The sequence below is a fragment of the Crotalus tigris genome, unplaced genomic scaffold (assembly GCF_016545835.1).
Source record: "Crotalus tigris isolate CLP2741 ecotype Arizona unplaced genomic scaffold, ASM1654583v1 scf7180000018783.1386937, whole genome shotgun sequence".
Taxonomy (NCBI): domain Eukaryota; kingdom Metazoa; phylum Chordata; class Lepidosauria; order Squamata; family Viperidae; genus Crotalus; species Crotalus tigris.
This window is the reverse complement of record NW_024097198.1, coordinates 22,919-43,369: the sequence shown is the minus strand read 5'-3', so window position 1 is coordinate 43,369 and position 20,451 is coordinate 22,919. Positions and strand designations below refer to the sequence as shown.

Below are 20,451 nucleotides of genomic sequence, written 5' to 3'. Positions count from 1 at the left end.
ACAGCCATAATACTGTGAAGCACAGGTATAACAGGCTCCACAGGTTACTTCTATCCCACACCTTAAACAGGAGTTTAATTCATGGCCAAACTTGAAGGCCTCTAGAATATGACAGTTAAGGCGTGCAGGCTGGAACACGAGCAGCACTGAGGATCCATGATTCCCTGAAAAACATGGTAGCCAGAGGTGATGGATCCTTTCATACAGATTGTGATGGATTAGGAGGTGCAACCAGGTGATGCAACACCTGGGAATATACGTGCCATGAGGTCTTATGAAACTGGGTAACCACCTACACCTGAGCTGTCCCAGGCACAATACAATAAAATTAAGATGGAGAGATTGCACACCTACCCGTTTTGCCGTTGGGTTCTCTGCAGGCTTCTGTGTTCCTAGGCAAACTGTTGTAAAGCCATTTCTGTCCCACAACTGTGTCTGTCCTTAGGGGTGGCTGGCTGTGAAGTATGGAATCGACTAGATAAAGGAGCAAGAAAGCGCCGTTTTTCTGTCTCTCACCAGCTTGTTCTGAAAGATGTGCCTCTGGCCTGCCATTTAGCTCAAGGGCTTCTTCTCAGAGAAGAATCTTCGCCCAACAGAACCTCCACAGACTAAGCCACGAAGAAGCCTAACTAACGCCAGATCTCCCTAAGTTGGTTTACCTGCTCCAAAGCATCAACACCTGGCTATCAAAACATTTTGAACCACCTCCTGGAATCTCTCCCTCTCTCTTCCCCCAACTCTGCCCATCGAAGCAGGAAGAAAGGATTACATCAGTCACCTAGATGTTTGAACTGGACTTGCGTGGGTGAAATTAGGCAGGAATACCACCTGGTTGCAACAACGCTGATATTTATTATGGCCGGGATGGTGATGATGGAAAGAAGGTGGCTCTCGCCAAGCTGATTGCATCATTTCAGACTCTTGCTTCAAAGATCCAAAGGATATCAACAGCATGGTTCATTAGCAGATTAATTAGGCGACTGCTTGGAGCCCAGAGATCACGTCTCCCCTGATCATGTTCATGTGAGGAAACTTGGCTGGCACGTCCAAGCCAGGGCAAAGAGATACCCCACAGAAGCTGGCAGAAGACCTGAGGGCTCCCAGGTCAGACAAGTTAGCAAATCATCACCCCTTCCACATCTCGCAGCTACAAGCCCATGGCTACATTCAGAACCTGGGAGCCCCTGAAAGTTTGTCCAGGCAACCAGAACAGATGCTCAAGCTAAAAAGAAAAGCTTGGAAGATGCAACCTCCCTCCCTCCAAGCTTCCAGCAAAGTCTCCCTTCTCTTTTCAAATGGAGGCAGCTGAGAACTTGCTTGGAAGTTCCCACCGCAAAATGTTTCCTGTTTCAGCCCCCTCTCCCTCCCCCAATAATTTATAGCTAACAGGCAAAACACAGCACTGATGATGTTACCTAGTTGGGTCATGAAACGTCTGCAGGGAAACCACCAAACTTAGAGAGCACCAAGAATCCCATAAAACACAGTCTGTTTCCAAGGGATCAACTTATCTGCCTCCTAGCTTTGGGTCTACTCTAGAGAATCGAGATTTTAAAGGGGGTTATTCAGGATCTCTGGCCTTGCTGGCTCGAAAGGACACAACAGTTCCCGAGGGCCTTGGCTAGAGGCCGGGAGCAGAGTGATTCCCAAGGGAAGGGTTCATTTCTCCTCTTTGATCCAACCCTTACAAGGGCATGGAGAAAAAAACATTCCGGCAGTAATCTCCCTCTTTAGGCAGCCTTTCAATTAGACAAACTATCAGAGCAGCTTTAATTCACTGCTCCTAAGAAGCCTCCTCCTCAGAGACTAACCCAGGATTTCAGCCGGCAGAGATGCAGCAATGGTCTTTCTCATCACTTCCATAAGGCCTCCCAAGTGTCTCCTGGTCTGGATGTAGCAAAGGGCAGGTTGTTCTGAGCTTCCACTGACTTGCTTGGGGGTCCCGGACGAGGCTGATTTGTCATTTGCAATCGATAAATAAGAAATCAAAACAGGAAGGCCCTCATACAGCCAGTGCTGCCTCTTGAAATGAAACCATCTTCTTTAACAATCCTGGCCCTGGGCTACCTCACTCCAAGCTCCCAAGACAAGTGGTTGCACCGTCCATCTTCGGTACCTGTCATCCCATGCAAGGAAGGAGCTCTAAGTATCCAACTTTAACGAACATCTGCAGAATCCCCAAGAAACTTTAAGTTGGGTCCATGCAAATCACTGACCTGGCCTGGACTCCTCGGAGGAAAACGACAGCTGTTCTCCTACTAAGGCTCCGGGAAGAAAGAACGGCCTGACTGAATGAAGAGCCCATGGTAAATAAACTCCGTCTTGGGCAAACATTATTAGCCGGTGGAAGAAACAGGATTGTCAAACCAGTTTTTGATGGAAAGTACCTAGGACGGCCTTCAACGTAGCAATTGCTCTGCTGTTTCTATCCAGCTGGAAGCCTCTTCTATGGCTCTAGTTTTCTCCTGCCAAAACCTGACTGGGAGGCCTAGAACGTGCTGGGCTAATAAAACAGGAGATTGTGTATGGAGGATGCACCTTCGGAACTTCCATGGTTGTAGGGACCTGATTTTTAACTCTACTTCTCCCAAGCTGGTTTTTGCAGGAAGAACTGCTGGGGACTTCCTATGGGGCTAAGAGGAGTTTGGAACCCCTGGCTTAAGAACTGAGATCGCTGCCTTGCCTGCCCTGTTGCTCCCTATGGGAGCTGGTGGGGAGAAGATTCTTCAGGCACCCCAGGCTAGCTGTAGGTAGAGGGAATCCTTGACTTACAACAGTGCATTTCGTGACTGTTCCAAGTTACAACGATGCTGGAAAAAAGGGACATGACCATTTTTCACACTTATGAACGTAGCTGCATCCCCAGTCACGTGGCTTACATTCGAATGCTTGACAACTGACTCACATTTACATTCGAATGCTTGACAACTGACTCATATTTAGTTGACGGTTGCTGTGTCCCGGAGTCAGCTGATCCCCTTTTGCAACCTTCTGACAAGCAAAAATCAATGGGGAAACCAGATTCGCTTAACAACTGTGTCGCTCATTTAAGAACTGAAAGTGTATTCACTTAACAAACGTGGTGAGAAAAGTCACAAAACGGGGCAACGCTCACTTAACAAGTTCCTCACTTAACGACGTGACCTTTGGGCTCAGTTGTGGTCGTGAGAACTGGCTGGACTTGTTTAATAGGCTTCCTGCCAGTTTGAAGAAGCCGCACTGAGCTTTTTCCACTCTCCCCGCCACAAGCCGGCGTCTCCTGCCTTTGCCGTGCCACTCGTTTAACCCACACAATTTTCACAGGCTCTGTCACCGATCGCCCGGCTGTGGATCACTGATCTGCTAAATGACGACAAGCCGGTTTAATAAGGGTTTTTATTCTGAGAGCAACCGGAAAAATGAGAGTCAGGCAGATTGCCCGTGTTTGGCAAGCAATTTGCAGAGGGCGCGAGGGCACCAAGGGGGATGTCTCCATCGCTCCCTGCTCTGAGCCCTCTGTATGCATCAAGGAGCAGCGGGCGAGTAGCAGATTGGGGCAGAATTACCCCGATGGCTTTTCGGAGATGATTTTAGTTCAGGTTCCTGTCCCGAGCAGAGACGTGAACTTCACCTCTTCCTCCTTGAAGATTCTATCTGGGCATTTCAATTATTCATCACTGTCTTGTTAAGGACCAAGGTGCTCGTGCATTTAAAAAGGACAGGTAGGGTCATTCCATTCCTATTTAGATTGCACGTGTTTGCTGTTTATAATGAGAAGAAGGAATGACCTTGAGGAACAGAAGGAAAAGCCACAACCCAAGATATTGGTCTGATAAAAGGAATCTTGAGTCCGGGGCAGAAACGTAACGCGAGAAAGCATGCAATATCTGTAGCTCAGGTGTAGGATGAGGGTGGAGAATTGTTCTCCAAGCTTGTGGGTTGGTTTCTGAATGTTGGAATTTTGGACCCATCGCAAGACCCTCACCTGATGTGACCCATCACAAGACCTATCATAAGACCCTCATCTGAACCATCACAAGGCCCCTCACAAAGGCCTCACCTGATGTGACCCACACCTGACCATCACAAGACCCTCACCTGATGTGATCCTCCCATCACTACTGACCACACAAAGCCCTTACAAGTAGAAGAACGCCAACACTGGCATTCCCTAAATTCCACTGAAGACATTATTTAGCCTGGTAATGAAACACTTGGAAACCAACCCTCCACACCATCTGAGACGGGACCTTCCCTGGGATTCATGACCTTCTGAATCTCAGTCCCAGCCCACCTTTCCCAGCTCCTTGTGCATCCCACGCCGGTTTTGAGGGACTTGGGCTTCATGGCCCTTTCTCTACATTGGAGAAGACACACGGGAAGGTAGGAGACGGGAGAGAAGGGAATACAGCTCGCCAACAAAAGATCTTGATTTCGTGCAAACATCTGCAGTAATAAATTTTAAAAAGTAGGCGGAGGAGAGAGAGGAGAGATGAGGAAAGCCCAAAAAATGCAGACTGATCTGAAAAAAAGAGCAAGACAGTTCGAGAGGCAAGAAAAGAGAACGTGTTCTCTGCCTTGGAGGAAGGCACTTGCAAATTCAGCTGGACTGGTTGAAACATCCCTGCCCACCTGCCCTTAACTCTTGACCCACGTGTCCTTCTGGTCTGGCCAGGGCTCCACTTTCAGCAAAGTCAACTCATTGTGAACTCTGTCTTGCTTTTTTGTGGTGGCGAAAGAGGCACCATTAGATGAACTCAGTAGGGAAGGAAGAGAGAACGACGCGTGTGAATGAGAGAGATTAAAAGTTTCCTGGAGGCAAGAGTACCACCTGTAAAGCTCTCTGCAGACCGAGATCTTAAATGACGGGGGACTTGAGCTCAGAAAGGACCCAGGGAGATTTGCAAAAATATTAAAAGTCCCCCCCCCGTGATGACAAGATCAGCCCCTTCCCTTTAAAATACACAGACATGCAACCCCACAAAGGAAGCCTCCTCTTAAAATAAAACCCCCAAACACTTCCAAAGTCAGTTTCTTGGAAGCCCCCTCCCACCCCCCAGAGAGATTTCTTCCTTGGCTAGCTCTTGGGGAGGGTGATCAGGTGAGCTAACTTTCCCCCCTCCAGATAATTGTCATTCCCCCCCCTCTCTTTCACCACATGCATAATCTGGCCCTATGGATCCGCCAGTGGAGCAGAACTAATGGGAAGACCCTGAGGGCTACACATTTCCCTCCCAGCGCAGCAGCTCCCCTGCACTCCCCCTCCCACTCTCCCTTTTATGCAAAGAAGTCAAATTTCTCATTCTGATGCAATAAGCCGGCTCAGTTAATAAATGGCTAATGCATCTGTGAAGGATGCAAGGATGGGAAACAGCCATGCACAGAAAGAGAGAGAGAGAGAGAGAGAGAGAGAGAGAGAGAGAGAGAAAGAGAGAGACTGGGCAGGGATCCAGGCTCCATCATTCCCACCCCCCCAACCCCCTCCATTGCCCCCTTTGCAGATAAGAAAGGGGAGGGGCCATCCGAGGCCCATTGTTCTAATTGAAAGGGAGGGGGGGGGGACTTGCCCAGCAGATGGCAGGTATAACAAAGCAGCTTGCTGTGGCCAAACCAATTATTTATCTAATTATGATTTACTACTTAACCACATGATCTTTCCGCAGAGTTGTGGGCAATTAAAACCGGGGTGATTATGTGGATTATGTAAATCAGGCTGGAGCTCTAACGAATAAAATTGGAGATTAGACATTCGCCCAGGCTTTAGCTGGCACAGGGGATGAAAAGAGAAGACGGAAGGGGGGGGGCAAAGGAAGGGGCAAGAAAGAGCAAAGGCAGGGGACCCAGGGTGGGCTGGGGCTGGGGGTCGGTTCTGTCAAGGGCTGCCTCAAGGGGAGGGCACAATCAAGCCAAAACTCCAGGAGGCCTACGCTCTGCGCCTTGCCTTTTCGCAAAAGCCTTCTGCAAGCTCACAAGCCATGCGCCTCCCGCCTCGGTCTGACTTGGCCGGGGCTTGGAGAGGTTCAGAGAGACGTTACCCCCCCCCAGGAGGTCTCTGAGCAGGCCATCTGCCGAGGTCAGAGCTGTCCACCCCTCCTTTTCGGACTTGCCAATCCTTTAGGGAAGTGTCTCGCAGCCTCCCCCAGGCCACTCTTGTGTTGGCTGGCAAATCCACAGGGCCATCAGGAGAACATTGGGTGGTGGAGGTCTGGATCTCCTTCTGCTTGCTCCTGTGCCCTCCTCCTCTCTTCTCTGGTTACTCCACGTGAGCCTGGATCCTCTCCATCCAGAGTTTGAGCCCTCTAAGATTGGCTCTGCACATGCCTGGACACATATCCAGCACAGATTTTAAAAATGCATACATAGAACAGCAGGGAGTACCCCAGGACCTGGAAAGAGCACCCGAGTCTGGAATGCTTACCCCAGGGATGGTGAACCTTTTGGAGACCGAGTGCCCCAAAACTGGCCATGCCCCCGCTCCACCCCCTGACCTGTCCCCACCCTGCCTGTCTGCAGGACCACTCACTGCCTCCAGGGCCCGCCGCAGATCACCCAGACAGCCCAGCAGCACCATTGCGGCCATGCCCTCTGCCCATGCCCTGCAGCATCAACTGTGCATGATGGGGTGTGAGGGCAGAGTCTTGTCTACGCTGCCTGGCTGCCCTGTCCTTGGCTGCGCTGCTCCACGTGGGCCACGCTCGGGGGCGACTCTCCTCCAGGGGGGCTGCTGGTGAGGAGGGAATCACGGGAGGAGACAAGGCTGGGGCAACGGCACGTGTGCCCACAGAGAGGGCTCCGAATGTCGCCTCTGGCACGTGTGCCATAGGTTTGCCACCACTGGCTTACCCCATCTCTGCACAGGAATGCCAGACCGACAGGATGGAGATCTACAAGGCACCCATTGGGGATGGAGAGGCTGTGCCTACTGAACGACAATCGGGAGCCCAGCTGGAAGAGGCAGAAAAATAGAGGGCAGGTGCACGCTTATAAGTGCTAACACACCTACGTGCAATGGTGGGGCTTTGACAAAGGAAGCAGCAGCTTCTGTGCCGGTAACTCACCTGCAAAACAGAGGTGCAGGTAACACTCCTGTTGGCCCAAAAAGCCCTGGACTGTCCTGAAATACTCAGGGGGCACAAAAGAAATGGGAGATAGCATCTGCCCCATGGCAGACACGGGTGTCTTCTCTCCCATCCCCACATCTTTGCCCCCCACCTTTGGTTGCATCGGGAAGCTCTTGCTCAAATTCCCGGTCCCCACCAAGCGCTTACTGAGAAGGGTGGGGTGTGTGGTTAAAGGCGCCTGGCAGACTGCGTTGACTGCCTGAGTTGATAGGAGATTTATGTGTCACGAGAAGGGGGGGGGAATGGGAGTATTAATGATAACGTTGCCTGTCCTAGCAAAGATCAGCGGCAATCTCTATCAATCTCGCCAACAGAGGGTGAACAGGGCAGCAATGAAAGACCTGTTAATCACCTGGTTTGGGAAGGGAGAGGAGGAGGAGCTGGTCAGCCAAGATAGAGATTTGATCTTGACCAGGGAAGGGGGCAGAATTTAACAGGATAACAGAGTTGGAAGGGACCTTGGAGATCTTCTAGCCCAGCGGTTCTCCACCTGTGGGTCGGGACCCCATTTGGGGTCGAACGACCATTTCACGGGGGTCACCAAACAACGCAGTCCGCCATTTTTTTTCCCTTTTCCTTAGCTGTGCTACTCCCTTTTATTCTATTGGGTCTTGAAAGCCAATAGAATAGACTCTCTTGAATAGAGTCTAATTCTATTGGCTTTCAAAAGCCAATAGGAATTGTCCAGGCTGTCTCTGCCCTGCTGAGCCCGCCAAAAGTCCCATTCTGCAAACGGTGCTGCACCAGTTGAGTAGTCCTCGACTTACGACCGGTTGAGTAGTCCTCGACTCACGACCGGTTGGGGGTCGCGGCATTAAAAAGGTTGAGAACCACTGTACTAGTCCAACCCTCTGCTCAAGCAGGAAACCCTATACCGTTTCAGACAAATGGCTGTCCAGTTTCTTCTTAAAAGTCTTCAGTGATGACACAACCACAACTTCCGCTCCACTGTTTATTTGTTCTGTCAGGAAATTTCTTCTTAGTCCCAGGTTGCTTCTCTCTTATTGACCACCCCTGCTATCATGTCACAACCTCCGATGCAATGTGAGAATCTGGAGAATCTGAACAGCTTGCTCCTGTTTCGGGACACCTACAGGGGGTGGTGGTGGTAAAGAGCTGATCAGAGAAGGACCCCACAATAGAGGAACGTCCTCCATTCCCTTGGACTGAACTGCAATGCTTCTTATTTTACAGCCTGCCTGCCCAACAGAGCCTTGCATTCAGCCCACCATGCTTTCCGCTGTTGAGACAAGCCCTGCCCGTAGCGGCTGGGAAGGATGGGAGTTGCATTCCAATCTACCTGATGGGCCTGGCTCTTCAAGCCCTGAAGCAAAAAGGGAGGCCGTTCCCAAATTTTGACTGCCACGTTCATAGAAATTCAGGACGCAAGTCACAGCGCTGGAGGTGATAATAGTGTCTGTCGAGAGGCTGAAATCTTTCTTTACGCAAAGCAGTTTTGCTACCGTGCCACTGTCCTTCTCAAGAGGGATGTGGGAATGCCAAGAAGGAATGTCGGGCCTTGGGAAGGAGGAAGGAATGAGCAAAGATTGAAGGGAGGGGCTTCCAGGAAAGATTGCTCAGTCTTGTGAATGACCAAAGCGTGAGAAAGGAATTCTAAATAACCCCGCCTTGATTTTGCTTGGTATAATAACTTGTTTGAGCTGTGGTGCCGGAAAAGGCTCCTGCGTATTCCTTGGACAGCAAAGGTGACAAACAAGCAACAAACAACACCAGGCATGTCACTAGAAGGCAAGATCACAAAACTGCGATCTCACTTAATTTGGCCACCATGTCATGTGGGGGGGGGGGATGAATTCACTAGAGAAGCAATTGTGCTTGGAAGAGTTAGCAGTAAAAGGAAACCAGGTCCTCAAAGAACAGAATCAGAATAGAGCTGGAAGGGACCTTGGAGGTCTTCTAGTCCAGCCCCCTGCTCAAGCATGAGCACCTATACCATTTCAGACAAGTGGCTGTCCAGTCTCTTCTTAAAAACACGGTGGCTGGACACCATCGAAACTGTCACCAGCCAGAGCAGAGAACCACTCAAAGAAGTCGCGCAAGATCGGAAGATGTGGAGAGACCAGAGAAATGCCAAGAATCGGACACGGGGAAATTTGGACATGCTTTCGAGGCTCCCTAAAGCAGTCGAGAGCATTCCTAACCTATTTGCCATGCCTGTTTCTTGAGCGCATCTCCCTTGCAAGCCTGACGCACTGCCCTGCAGGGTAGGCTCAAGCAGGAATCCGGGTTAAGATCCAGAACTCTGCAGACTGGATGCCTCTCGGCGGAATCCGCTTCCTCCTGGCTCCCCAGCAGGAATGATAAAGTGACTTTCCCCCCCACTTTTGCTCTGAGGAAACTATGAGTCATCAACACCGCTTTTCTGGAGAATTAATTCCAGAATCCAGTTGTGTATTCAATCCCTGCCTCTGGCTCTTTGTAGTTGCTCAGATGGAACAGCTATGCCCAGGTAGTCCTCGCTTAGTGACCGTTCAAAGTTGCAACAGCACTGGAAAAAGTGACCGATGGCCATTTTTTGCATTTACGACCATTGAAGCAGCCCCATGGTCATTCAGACACTGGGCAAGTGACTCATATTTATGATGGTTGCAGTGTCCCAGGGTCACGTGATCCCCTTCTGCGGCCTTCTGACCTTCTGAACGGGGAAACCAGATTGACTTAACAACCGTGTTCCTAACTTAAGAATTGCAGTGATTCACTTAAGAACTGTGGCAAGAAAGGGCGTAAAATGGAGCACAGCTCCCTTATCAATTGTCCCACTTAGCAATTGAAATCTTGGGTTTAACTGCGGTCCTAAATTGAGGGCCGCCTAATTAACTAATTTCTGAGCACTGCTGCTTTTAGCTGCGGTCAGCGTTCGAGAGAAGGTTTCCGAGACAGCCCATTGCAATGCCAACCTCACCCCGTGTCTCCTGAAAATAAAGCAGAATAAACTAGGGCAGTGGTTCTCAACCTTCCTAATGCCGCAACCCCATAATACAGTTCCCCATGTTGTGGTGACCCCCAACCACTTATACATCACCGGGTGCCAGGGGCGTGGCCAAAGAAAAGGGGGGAAAAATGGCGGATAGCCTTGTTTGGCGACCCCCGTGAAATGGTCGTTCGACCCCAAATGGGGTCCTGACCCACAGGTTGAGAACCACTGAACTAGGGAAACCAGGGTGACCGAACAAGGGACCGCCAGGAAGAAAACAAAGGCCCAGATCCAAACAAAATTCCTCCACTGTATTTCTCCCCAAGTCCGCTACAGACCCGTGAGCGTGAAACGCAACATGCTCGCGCACCGCCCATCAGTCGCAACATAATGTGTTTTATGAATTACGCAGATGGTGTGGTGTCGGGCAGTGGGAAGGTTTTACCTAGGGATAAGAAATTAACTCTGGCAAACAGCAAATTTATTGCGTGTATTTTCCTCTTCCTAATACCAGCACCATCTGCTAACAATCGCTGCCCCACGTTAGGAGGGAAGAGTTTTGTGTGTTTAATACAGGCACATGTGCAAACATGTGTTGCTTGAGGTTCCCAGAAAAAGACGTGACCAAGATCTTGCCAGATTGATCCAGCAGCTTGCACCCAGGTCGTGACGCAAATCAAGTCAGCTGCCGTCTCCCACATGGCACGTCCGGAACAGGTAGCCCTTGCCTTACGACCACAATTGGGCCCAACATTTCTGTGGCTAAGTGAGGCAGTTCTCCAGTGAGTTTTGCCCCATTTGAAGACCTGTCTTGCCACAGTTGTTAAGTGAATCACTGACAAAGTCAATCCGTTGCTTGTCAGAAGGTCGCAAAAGGGGATCACGTGACCCCGGGATGCTGCAACCGTCATAAATACGAGTCACTTGCCCAGCGTCTGAGTGATCATGGGGGTGCTGCAATGGCACTTTTTCCAGTACCTACCGCTGCAACTTTGAACGGTCAGTAAATGAACTGTCATAAATTGAGGACTACTTTTATTTCCAAAATATTTGGAGAATGCCAACTTGGGCAATTATGGTTCTTTCTCTGACTACAGTTTTCCAGGTTCCTCCCACCCTCATAAAAGGGGTTTTTCATCCCTTCCAATATAACTTTTCTTTATTTTTTTTTTTAAAAAAGGGAAATGCTGAATGTTGAACCTGGGATACTGTACGCACAGAGAGATGCTGACCTGCTCCGGAACAAAAAAAAAAATCCTCTGGATGGATATGGTGGCCAGGTTTTGCTAACCACAGCCCTGTTTAACACCCAGCAAGAATGTTATTACATCTGTAACCTGGTAAATGAAATCGTAGCCTATGCCTTGAACTGAGTGATCAATTAAATGTGCATACATTTGCATCCAAATGAAGGAATCCAATTCTTCTCAAGAAAAGGCATCCTGGTGTATTTTGCCAATGGATCTCAAATTATTCATGAGTCTCTGGCAGAAGAAATTGTTTTGAAAGAGGCATTCCTTCCCATGTATGAGGAAAGAGACCCGTCTCTCTTCTGATAGGTCCTTTGCCAACTGCCACAGGTCTGAGTGCCTATCGCTTTAAAAAATGTGCGTGTGTATATGTACGTACACTTCATTATTTAAGTGGCCAAGTGCTGTATCTGCTTTCAACAGTGTGTTGCAAGTTTTTTAGGTCTTCCCTTGCAGTATATATTGGCTTGGCTCAGCTGAAGATGGGATGCTATAACTCAAACTACAGAGAGTTTTCAACTTATAAAGGAGAATTTTTGTAGCTCTGGGTTAAACGGTTGAGGTCCTTGGTGGTTTCTGAGCTTCATTGTTTTCTTGCAGATGTTGCATTGTTGTTTTCTTGCAGATGTTGCTAAGGACTCCTCCTCCTCTTCCCTCTTCCTCTTCCTCCTCCTCCTCCTCCTCCTCCTCCTCCTCCTCCTTCTTCTCTCTCTCTCTCTCTCTCTCTCTCTCTCTCTCTCTCTCTCTCCTCTAGCACTGATGAAGTTAACTAGTTTGGATAATGAAACCTCTGCAAGAAAACAACCCCGCTCAGAGAGCACCAAGGACCCCTCAGTCCTTGACTTACAACCAATGGCTTTGTGACCGTTCAGAATTATGACACATGCCCTTGTAACCCAGTTCCAAAATTCCAATGGCTGCCCCTTTCCTCCACTTGTCACAGATTACCTGTTGATCATTCAAAAATCCACATTTACCACTGTTTGAGGCATCTTGCGATAATACAACCACGTTTTTACAATGTTTATGCCCAAAACTATCTTTACCCTTGGTTTTGGGCAAAAAAAGGCCCACAGCAAACAATGAGTTCACTTTACCAGTCCGGTGCTTGCTTTATGACTGCAGCGTTCACTTAATAACTGCCGTCAAAAAGGTCATAAAAGCAGGTCCAATCCTGTAGTGACCCGCTTTACGAACATTACAACTTGTGATCATAATGGGCAGGCTCCGTTCCAGTTGTAAATTGAGGACTAGTTATACCGAGCATAAGTGTTATGCTTGGGAGGTTGCAGAATCAATCACCGACAACTTTAGGTGACCAAAGAAGACTATTCTGGAAACTTTGTGAGAAGCTACCAGTCCATGAAAACAATACTGGCTCAGAGTGCCATCTTTCTGCCATCTTTCTGGGCTCGGAAGGGTAGATGGTGTGTGTGGATGACTTGAACTGTCTTGCTCTAGAACAGGGGTAGGCAACCTTGGCTCTTTTATGACTGGTGGACTTCAACTCCCAGAATTCCTGAGCCAGCCATGCTGAGGGGAATGGGAGAGGTTTCCAAGCTGAGCCATGCTAGCTCAGGAATTCTGGGAGTTGAAGTCCACTAGTCATAAAAGGGCCAAGGTTGCCTACCCCTGCTCTAGAACAAGGAGATCTCTCATTTTCCAACCCAAGTCGATGTTTCAGTTCTAGGAAGCATTGTAGAGGTATCAGGAAGCAGGCTCAAAGTCTTCAACAAAGACCTTGGATCATTAATCTCAGCCTCTTTCCAGCAGAAAATCCCCACCTAAAGGGTGGGCCCCTAAACCTTCCTCACTCGGGAGAACTCCTAGGTACTTTCCTGCTCCACCTACAGGTTTACAAACAAAGAATCTCCAGTAATTTGCAACCACCGCACGGATCTAAGCCAGCGTTTCTCAACCTTGGCCGCTTGAAGATGGGTGGACTTCAACTCCCAGAATTCCCCAGCCAGCCAGCACACTTGGGAGCTGAAGTCCACCCATCTTCAAGCAGCCAACATTGAGAAGCAGTCATTTAAGCAGTGGTCTTCAGCAAAGGACTGTGGAGATGAGGAAGCAATCAATCCCAATTTTTCAAAGGAGAAGATGTCAGTCCTTCTGATTCCTTCTCCATGCCTGAGATTAAAAGGAGGAGCAGAAAGAAAAGCAAGTTGTTGTCTTGATAAATGTAGCAAACTACATGTTTACAAATCACTCTGGTACATTGAGTAACTTCAGGTTGACCTAGCAACTCTTTCTCTGGTCTACAACGTAAGGAGCACAGTGGTGGCCGTCACAGATAAAAGCCATGGTCCATCTCTACCAACTTCCTATGTCTGAGGAGTATACAATCTGCTGTGCCACAATTGGTTTGGACCACCATTTCCATCCCCTCTTGTTACTCACTTACCAGGGCTAATGACTGCCTCTTCTCTATGTGATTGCTACTATGAGAGCCTTGACTGCCACCCATCAGCTCCTTTGTTTCACATTTTAAGCAGATCCCACCAGCCAATATTCACTGGAATTCTCCTTTGCAGGCAACCAATTCTGGCTCACCATAAATGTAAATTACACAACCACGCCAATGTGGAGACATGCACAAGTATGAATTTATCTCAGCCCCTGAAAGGAATGCAGCAAGTGACGAATAGGATCCTTCCTTCGCAACAAAGATGTTCTGCCTTCCAAAATGCAAGGACAGAGAAATTCCCCATCTAAAATGTCCATCTGACTGGCAGTTGGGCAATGGCACCAACTGAGCTGCCTTAGTGTGCAAACCATGCTTGGACCTCTCTCTCGGCTGGAAGCATAAGGGGGGGGGAGAGAGGCAGCACAGAGATGGCATAGAATGGAGGCCAGATTTTTCCCTTCACTCTCCAAAGCTGTGATGGTCCAAGAACTCCGGGTGGCCACTGAACAAGACGCCATCCAAAATCCACAGGCATGAGAATGGATAAAGCACAAAGCCAGGGCTGGGAGCTGGCTCCCCAAAGCAGCTGTGACTCTTGGCCAGGGTTGGGGCCAAGCATAGCAGGTGGCAGATGGCTTTGCCCACTGGAGAACGTCGGGGCAGGAAGCATCAAGAAGGCCTGGCTCTCTCTAGAAAATGAGGCCTGGGGTCTACGGAGGCCTTCCCCCATCCAGGATGGAAGGTCTGCCAGCAGGAGGACCAGATCAGCAGGTGGACTTGGGTAGGGGGAGATCGCACAGGTCCCTGTGGGGAGCAGCCACCCAAAAGCAAGATGTTGGCTGAGGTTCTTCTCTGGAAGCACGAGAGAAAAAAAATGGTTTGAAGCAACGAAAAAAACCAGGTGGATGCAACTGCAACCAGCCTGCTGCCCATTAGGGGCAGCTGTGGAGACAGTGCACCCCTCACACGTTCAGGGGTGTTCCCCTCCACATTCACATGTTACATGTGTCCCTGATAGAAAAGGTAGCAAGGTGTCAAGAGGAGCTGGAGAGCAGGGCAAGGATTTTATTTCAGGCCTTTCAGTTCTTCAAGGTAGGCAAGGCTAAGAAACAGATCCATCAGGGATTTCAGGAAGTTCCTTTATTATTGTAGGGCGGAATAATGATATTGACAGCCTATCCAGAGTTTCTCTCTGATGGTTGTTACCCCAGAGAAAATCAGGGCAAGTTCGGGATTATTTGGAGTTTCTGTCTACCAAGATTTCCCATTTCTTTGGATTTTTCTTCCCTTAACGTTCCACTGGCATCTTCTCCCAGATCAACTTTCCTTCATCAGCATGCAATTTCACAGGGACATCTAAAATCCCCAAAAAACTAGGTGCAATGAAAGACTCCTTCGAGCCAAATATAAATTCCCCTCTGACTCTGAAAAAACAAGGTCAGCGAGCCAAGGTTTGCTGCTTACAGGATATGAAACTAGACTGTGGGTTGAATTTGCCAGCAGCCAGCAAACAAACAAACACACACAAAAGATTTGGGCTTCTCACCGAGTGCAATTTGGAGTCCACCTTTTCTGTCACCAGGGCAACCGAGCCCGCTTCTTGACAGACAGACAGGTGATCTTGGCACTATGTGCGACAGTAAGCCAGATGGGAACGGCCTGCTGTCCGTGCCTATTGGAAAGAGGCCGACTGGCTGGGCAGTGGGATATCCAACACATTTATTCTTCTAGGTGGACACTTCAGCTCTTTCAGGCAAAACAACGGCAGAAGGGATGGGCCCACTGGGTGCCAAACAAGCTCTCTAGGCGAGACGTCACCATTTCTGCCCGTTTTGTGCCATCAGAAACTAAAAATAAAATCTACTGCCAACTTCTCTCCTGGGGGTGTAAGAGTGGAGGGGAGATTAAAACGGCAAAGATGCCATTGAAACAGGATGGGACAACTTAACCACGGCTAACTCACCACAGCCAGCTTGCCAGGGGACAATTCAACAAATAGAAAAGTTAAATTCATTTCGATGGAACCGTGGTCAATAATATTAAAATAAAGAAAGTCAATCCAAAAATACAAGAGTTACAATAACTTTTGACAAAAATGTGGTCACCAGTGACAAAAGTAGCTGAATGAAATGATTAATACAGCGTTGAATTGACACATGGCAAGTTGGCCGTGGTGATCTGGCCGTGGTGAGTTATCCAGACCTAGACCATGCTGTACGGCAGAAATCCCAAAGGAGAATGATAGAGACACAAAAAAATATCCATCAAAACTGTTTGAGAGGATGGCCATCAATGCAGGTTTTATGAAAGTCATATATTTTAATCACATGTTGATAGAAACTTCCCTATCACAGGCAGATGGGCAGGGCAGACATCAGCCAAAGTGATGGTTTTCCCCGAAAATAAAATACCCTAGAAATTTCGGGTGCTCAACATTTACGGATAAGGACTTCCTGATCTTTTGTGCAGCAAAATATCTGAGGACTTAAATCCAACCCGTGCAAACATGGCCCTTCCTTCTTCTCCCTGACCTCACACCCAATCAAAGAGTTAATGAGATTAATTACATTCGGCTAGCGATCCCTTATATCGGTGCCAAAAAAATAACCCCGTCACGTGAGTATCGTTTCCTCCCATTCGCCTACAGTAATCCTCAGCCTTTAAAGCAAATTATTAAAATTCACTTATATTTAATCTACCTTCTGGAATTTAATTGAATTTTTATGCTCAGCAAATGTCACTATTTGCACTGGCTCCAAAACAGCTAAATGACAAACTAGCCAACGGATCATATAGGAAGGCCTGAAGCAATGAGGAGTGTTGGCACCACAATGGAAGAGGAGGAGGAGGAGGAGAACAGTGGAGTCCTTGGTACTTTCTGATCTTAGTTGTTTTCTTGCCAATGTTTCATGCCCTAACTAGGGAACATCATTAATGTTGATAATGTTACCTAATTTGGGTTATGAAACACCTGCAAGAAACAACCAAGATCAGAGAGCACCAAGGACCCCTCACCTAGATCAGTATTTCTCAACCTTAGCAATTCAACTTTGGTTTGAGAAGGTTTAGACACGTTGACCTAGAGGACATCAAGGATGGAGAGAACCGCCATAAATCACTGAGGCTGGATTTGTACAAGACACTAAGTGAAAGTCAGATCTGTGCAAGAGACTAAAAGAAAGCCAAGCAAATCACCTCAGGCTTTCCTGATTTATTCCCTTGCCTTCTTGCAAATGTGTGGGATTCTTTCATCATTATCAGACAGCTCCCTGAATGGAAGCCATTAGCAGAAACCTCAGAGGGCCAAGGGAGCGGGAGAAGGGAAGCCAACAAACATCCTTTCCCTTCCTGACAGTCTCCAGATTTGTTGACGGAACCTCCACACAAATGTTGCAGACAAACATCACCACCCAATGTAGACACAATTGGAATGACTATTGCAAGACATCTCTGAGGCACACCTGAGAACTTTGGAGACATCAGCCAGAATTGCTTATGCAGTGGGGTGGGGCCTCACCCTCCCCAGATATTGTGGGGCTGAGAAGCTGCACCTTATCTTTCTCATGTTCTTAATAAAGACTCTCAACAAAGAAGTACACATGTCAGCTTATGAAGGTCCTCCATAATGCTTGCTACAGCCCTCCACTTTCTCATCTTCAGAAACCACATGGGGGATGGTAGAAACCAAAAAAGCTTCTAAGTTTAGGATCCAACTTAAAAAAAAAAGATTTCAGACTTTTCTTGAGGGGCTGCTTGCAAATCCTCCTAACTGACCCATCAATCAGGGCTGACTTGGACTAATTCTTTGTTATTAGAATAGGAGAAATCAGGATCCAGGCCAATATGTTAAATTCCCTGTTGGCCTTACTAAATTTCTTTGATAATTCAAAGGATACCTCAAAACATAAAGAGTTTTGACACCCATTGCCAACACAACTGCCTGCACAGTTTTAAGAGGAAGTCTCTGTTCAGCCTAAGACAGTGTCTTTATTTTGGGATGATAAAAAAATGGGGAGATAGTCAAGGGGGACAGCTGGAAGGGGTGAATCTTCTTTCTTCGACTTGTCCTAGAGCTGAACTCTGGCAAAATGCAGCCAAGGGCAGGGGGGGGGGGAAGTACCATGCCAAGTGCTGCAAGGAGTCCTCTCATAGACTGGCCTCATCCTATCGACTGACTCACGTGCTAGCTTTTAGCCCTCAAAAGCTCAGGAAATGCAACCTACGGGTGAAAGGGGTGAAAGAGATAAAAGAACAAGACAAAGACAGAGACACACACACAAACACACACACGCACCTCCTTCCTGAACCAGACTGTGCAGAGAACTTCTCTATTAGTCATTACCAGCCCTTGCTAGACCACACAGCAGGTGCAGGCATTCAAGTCAGATCTCCCAACGGTGCAAAGGACTGGCGCTCCCAGGATCCCCAAGGAGCCCTCGCGCAACACTTCTTCAGATTACCCAGTGCAAAACTATTGTTTGCCTTAAAAAGGAGGAGGAGGAGGAGGATGGAGGAGGAGGAGGAGGAAAGGGTAAAGGAAGATGGAAGAGAAGGTGAAAGGAGAGGAGAGTAGAAGAGAGGGAAGGGATCAGGAGGGGGGGATAGAGGGAGAACCAACCTTTACTCAGGTTTCTGATACACCCCCCCCCCACACACACACAGCCCTCATCCTTGGTGACTAATGTCTTCTGACACTCAGCCCCAGGGGCCAGGGGAGGAAGTGATGTTAGCAAAACAATGAAAGAGGAGGAGGGAAGAGGAAAGAGGAAGGGAACGGCACGGTTAGGGCAACAAAAGGAGTGTTGGATCAGTACCCCAGCGCAAGATCCCATGTCTGAATTTTAAAAGAGGCTCGTCAGTTGGTACCATTTAAGCAGGTTCTTGGCAGCCTTTGAAGGAGGCCAAGGTTCCCTGTTTATTATGTCTCTCTTTCGGGATGGAGGGAGCCAGGGGGGGTCACACTAGATACCGAGGCAGGTGATTCCTTTGGGGTGCTGGTTTGGCTTGAGGTTCTGTTTTGCAAACTCTCTCATCCACCCACACCTTCGCATTAATTCTTGTGCAGGTTTCTTGTAGGGGATGTTTGCGTGCGTGCAATGTTGGGGGGGGGGAATGTGGGCTTTAGGAACAATTCCCTAATAAACAGTTACGCTTTTGTGTGCAGGCCCTCTGAATAAACACATTTTTGGGCATGCTTCGGTTTAAGACGCGGCAGTGGTTGACGGAGCTACAAGCTCCATCATGTAGTTCGGAAAAGAGAAGATATTTTGGAATGCAGCACACCTGGCGCTCCGAAGTCACCGTTTGTTTAAGTGGACCTAGAGAGCACCTTTTCCAGGCAACCACAGGTATTAAAAGGCACAAGCACTACTTAAAATGTGTGTAGGGCCTCCTGATTTTTATTAACATGTACATTATGTGGTTGTCCTCCTACAATGCAAAGGCTGTCAAGGTTGTCCTCCTACAATGTCACTGAATGAGGGTCCTTTGTGGGATTGGGATGTGAAATCAAAGATCCGGGATCCATCAGGTCTGTTCCTTTCATGACTGCCATCTTCCTAATTTAGGGTGTAGGAAAGCTGCCTAGCTGTGTAGGTTCAGCTCTGGGCCTCCTGAAAAAGTTTTTGGCATCCAGGAACTGCCTGCCACTGGACAGGGAGGCCGCATTACAGATATACTAGCCACTGTTGACATCCACACAAGTCTATACAAATAATCCTCGCTTAACAACCATTCGTAAAATCAGATCCGGTCATACGGAGGCCTCAACTTATGGCCATCATGATTTGTGACAAAAATTCTGGGCTCCATGATGGTCATGGATCACCTGTATCCATTACCTATATGGAGAATCTCTTAGACCAGGGGTCTCCAAATTGGGTAACTTTAGGACTTCAACTCCCAGAATTTCTCAATTAGCATAGCTTAAAGTTTTAAAAGTTAGCCCAGTATGAAGGATGGTTATTAAAGCACGCAACCTTCTTTCTTTTCCCCCTCTTAAATCTGCAGACAACGCAGATGGAGGCAGCCGCCAGGACCCCCCTCTCCTTGCCTGGCCTTGCTGAAAAGAGTCCCTCGCCTTCCTCCCCCATTCCGCTAAGAAGAAATCCCAAGAGGGAGACAGGAACAGGTGCCTCGACTCCTTCCTGCCCTGCACTCCTGGGATTATCATAAATTAAGGCGTAATTATTCGGCAGACATTTGCAACCTGCAGATTCCAAAGGCAATAAGCCACACTTCACAATGGGAGACGAAAGTGTGCAGCTCCCCGTGGGCCATTTCTCAGTCCCTCCTCTAGAAGGACGGCCAACAACATTTCATGCAACAGGGTGGCAAATCTGCCCTCCCCCCCCCCAACAGTTCTAATTTGGCTCGCTGAAGCAAGGACTCTACTTTTCCTTCTGGCTGGAGACCAGGAAACTGCAGTCACGTCTTGACAGATCTCTGAGGAGCCTTCCTCGCCCGTGTTTACGGAGCTTCCCAATCATCCAGGTCATGGTTGTCCCAAAGGTGCTTTTCAGAAGGCAACTGGACCTTCTTGGGTTTTTCCCCTTGGAAACGTTTCGCATCTCATCCAAGAAGCTTCTTCAGAACTGAAGAAATCCAGAACTGGGACGAGAAGCAAAAGGTTTTCAAGGAAAAAAAACAAGAAGGTCCAGTTGAAAAGTACCTTTGGGACTGCCTCGCCCGTGCACGCTTTAGTGAAAGCTGGCCCAAGTAGTGGGCAAGATGCTCTTCAGCCTTGCTTAGAACCGA

At 48.4% G+C, this 20,451-nt stretch overlaps 1 protein-coding gene across 10 annotated transcripts in view; it reads right to left on the bottom strand.

Annotated features, from left to right (window-relative positions):
- Positions 1–20,451, bottom strand: part of GSE1 (Gse1 coiled-coil protein) — a 103,524-nt gene that overhangs the window by 64,461 nt on the left and 18,612 nt on the right. For 2 of the 10 annotated variants that reach the window (XM_039355997.1, XM_039355998.1), the window contains exon 1: positions 2,217–4,924. The exons of 1 other annotated variant lie outside the window; for it this stretch is intronic. In XM_039355997.1, coding sequence (XP_039211931.1) covers positions 2,217–2,334 — 118 coding nt within the window. In that variant the 5' untranslated portion in view covers positions 2,335–4,924. Of the gene's footprint in view, positions 1–354; positions 4,925–20,451 lie in introns of those variants that run through there. 7 more of the 10 variants (XM_039356000.1, XM_039356006.1, XM_039356005.1 and 4 more) reach the window with 7 other exon arrangements.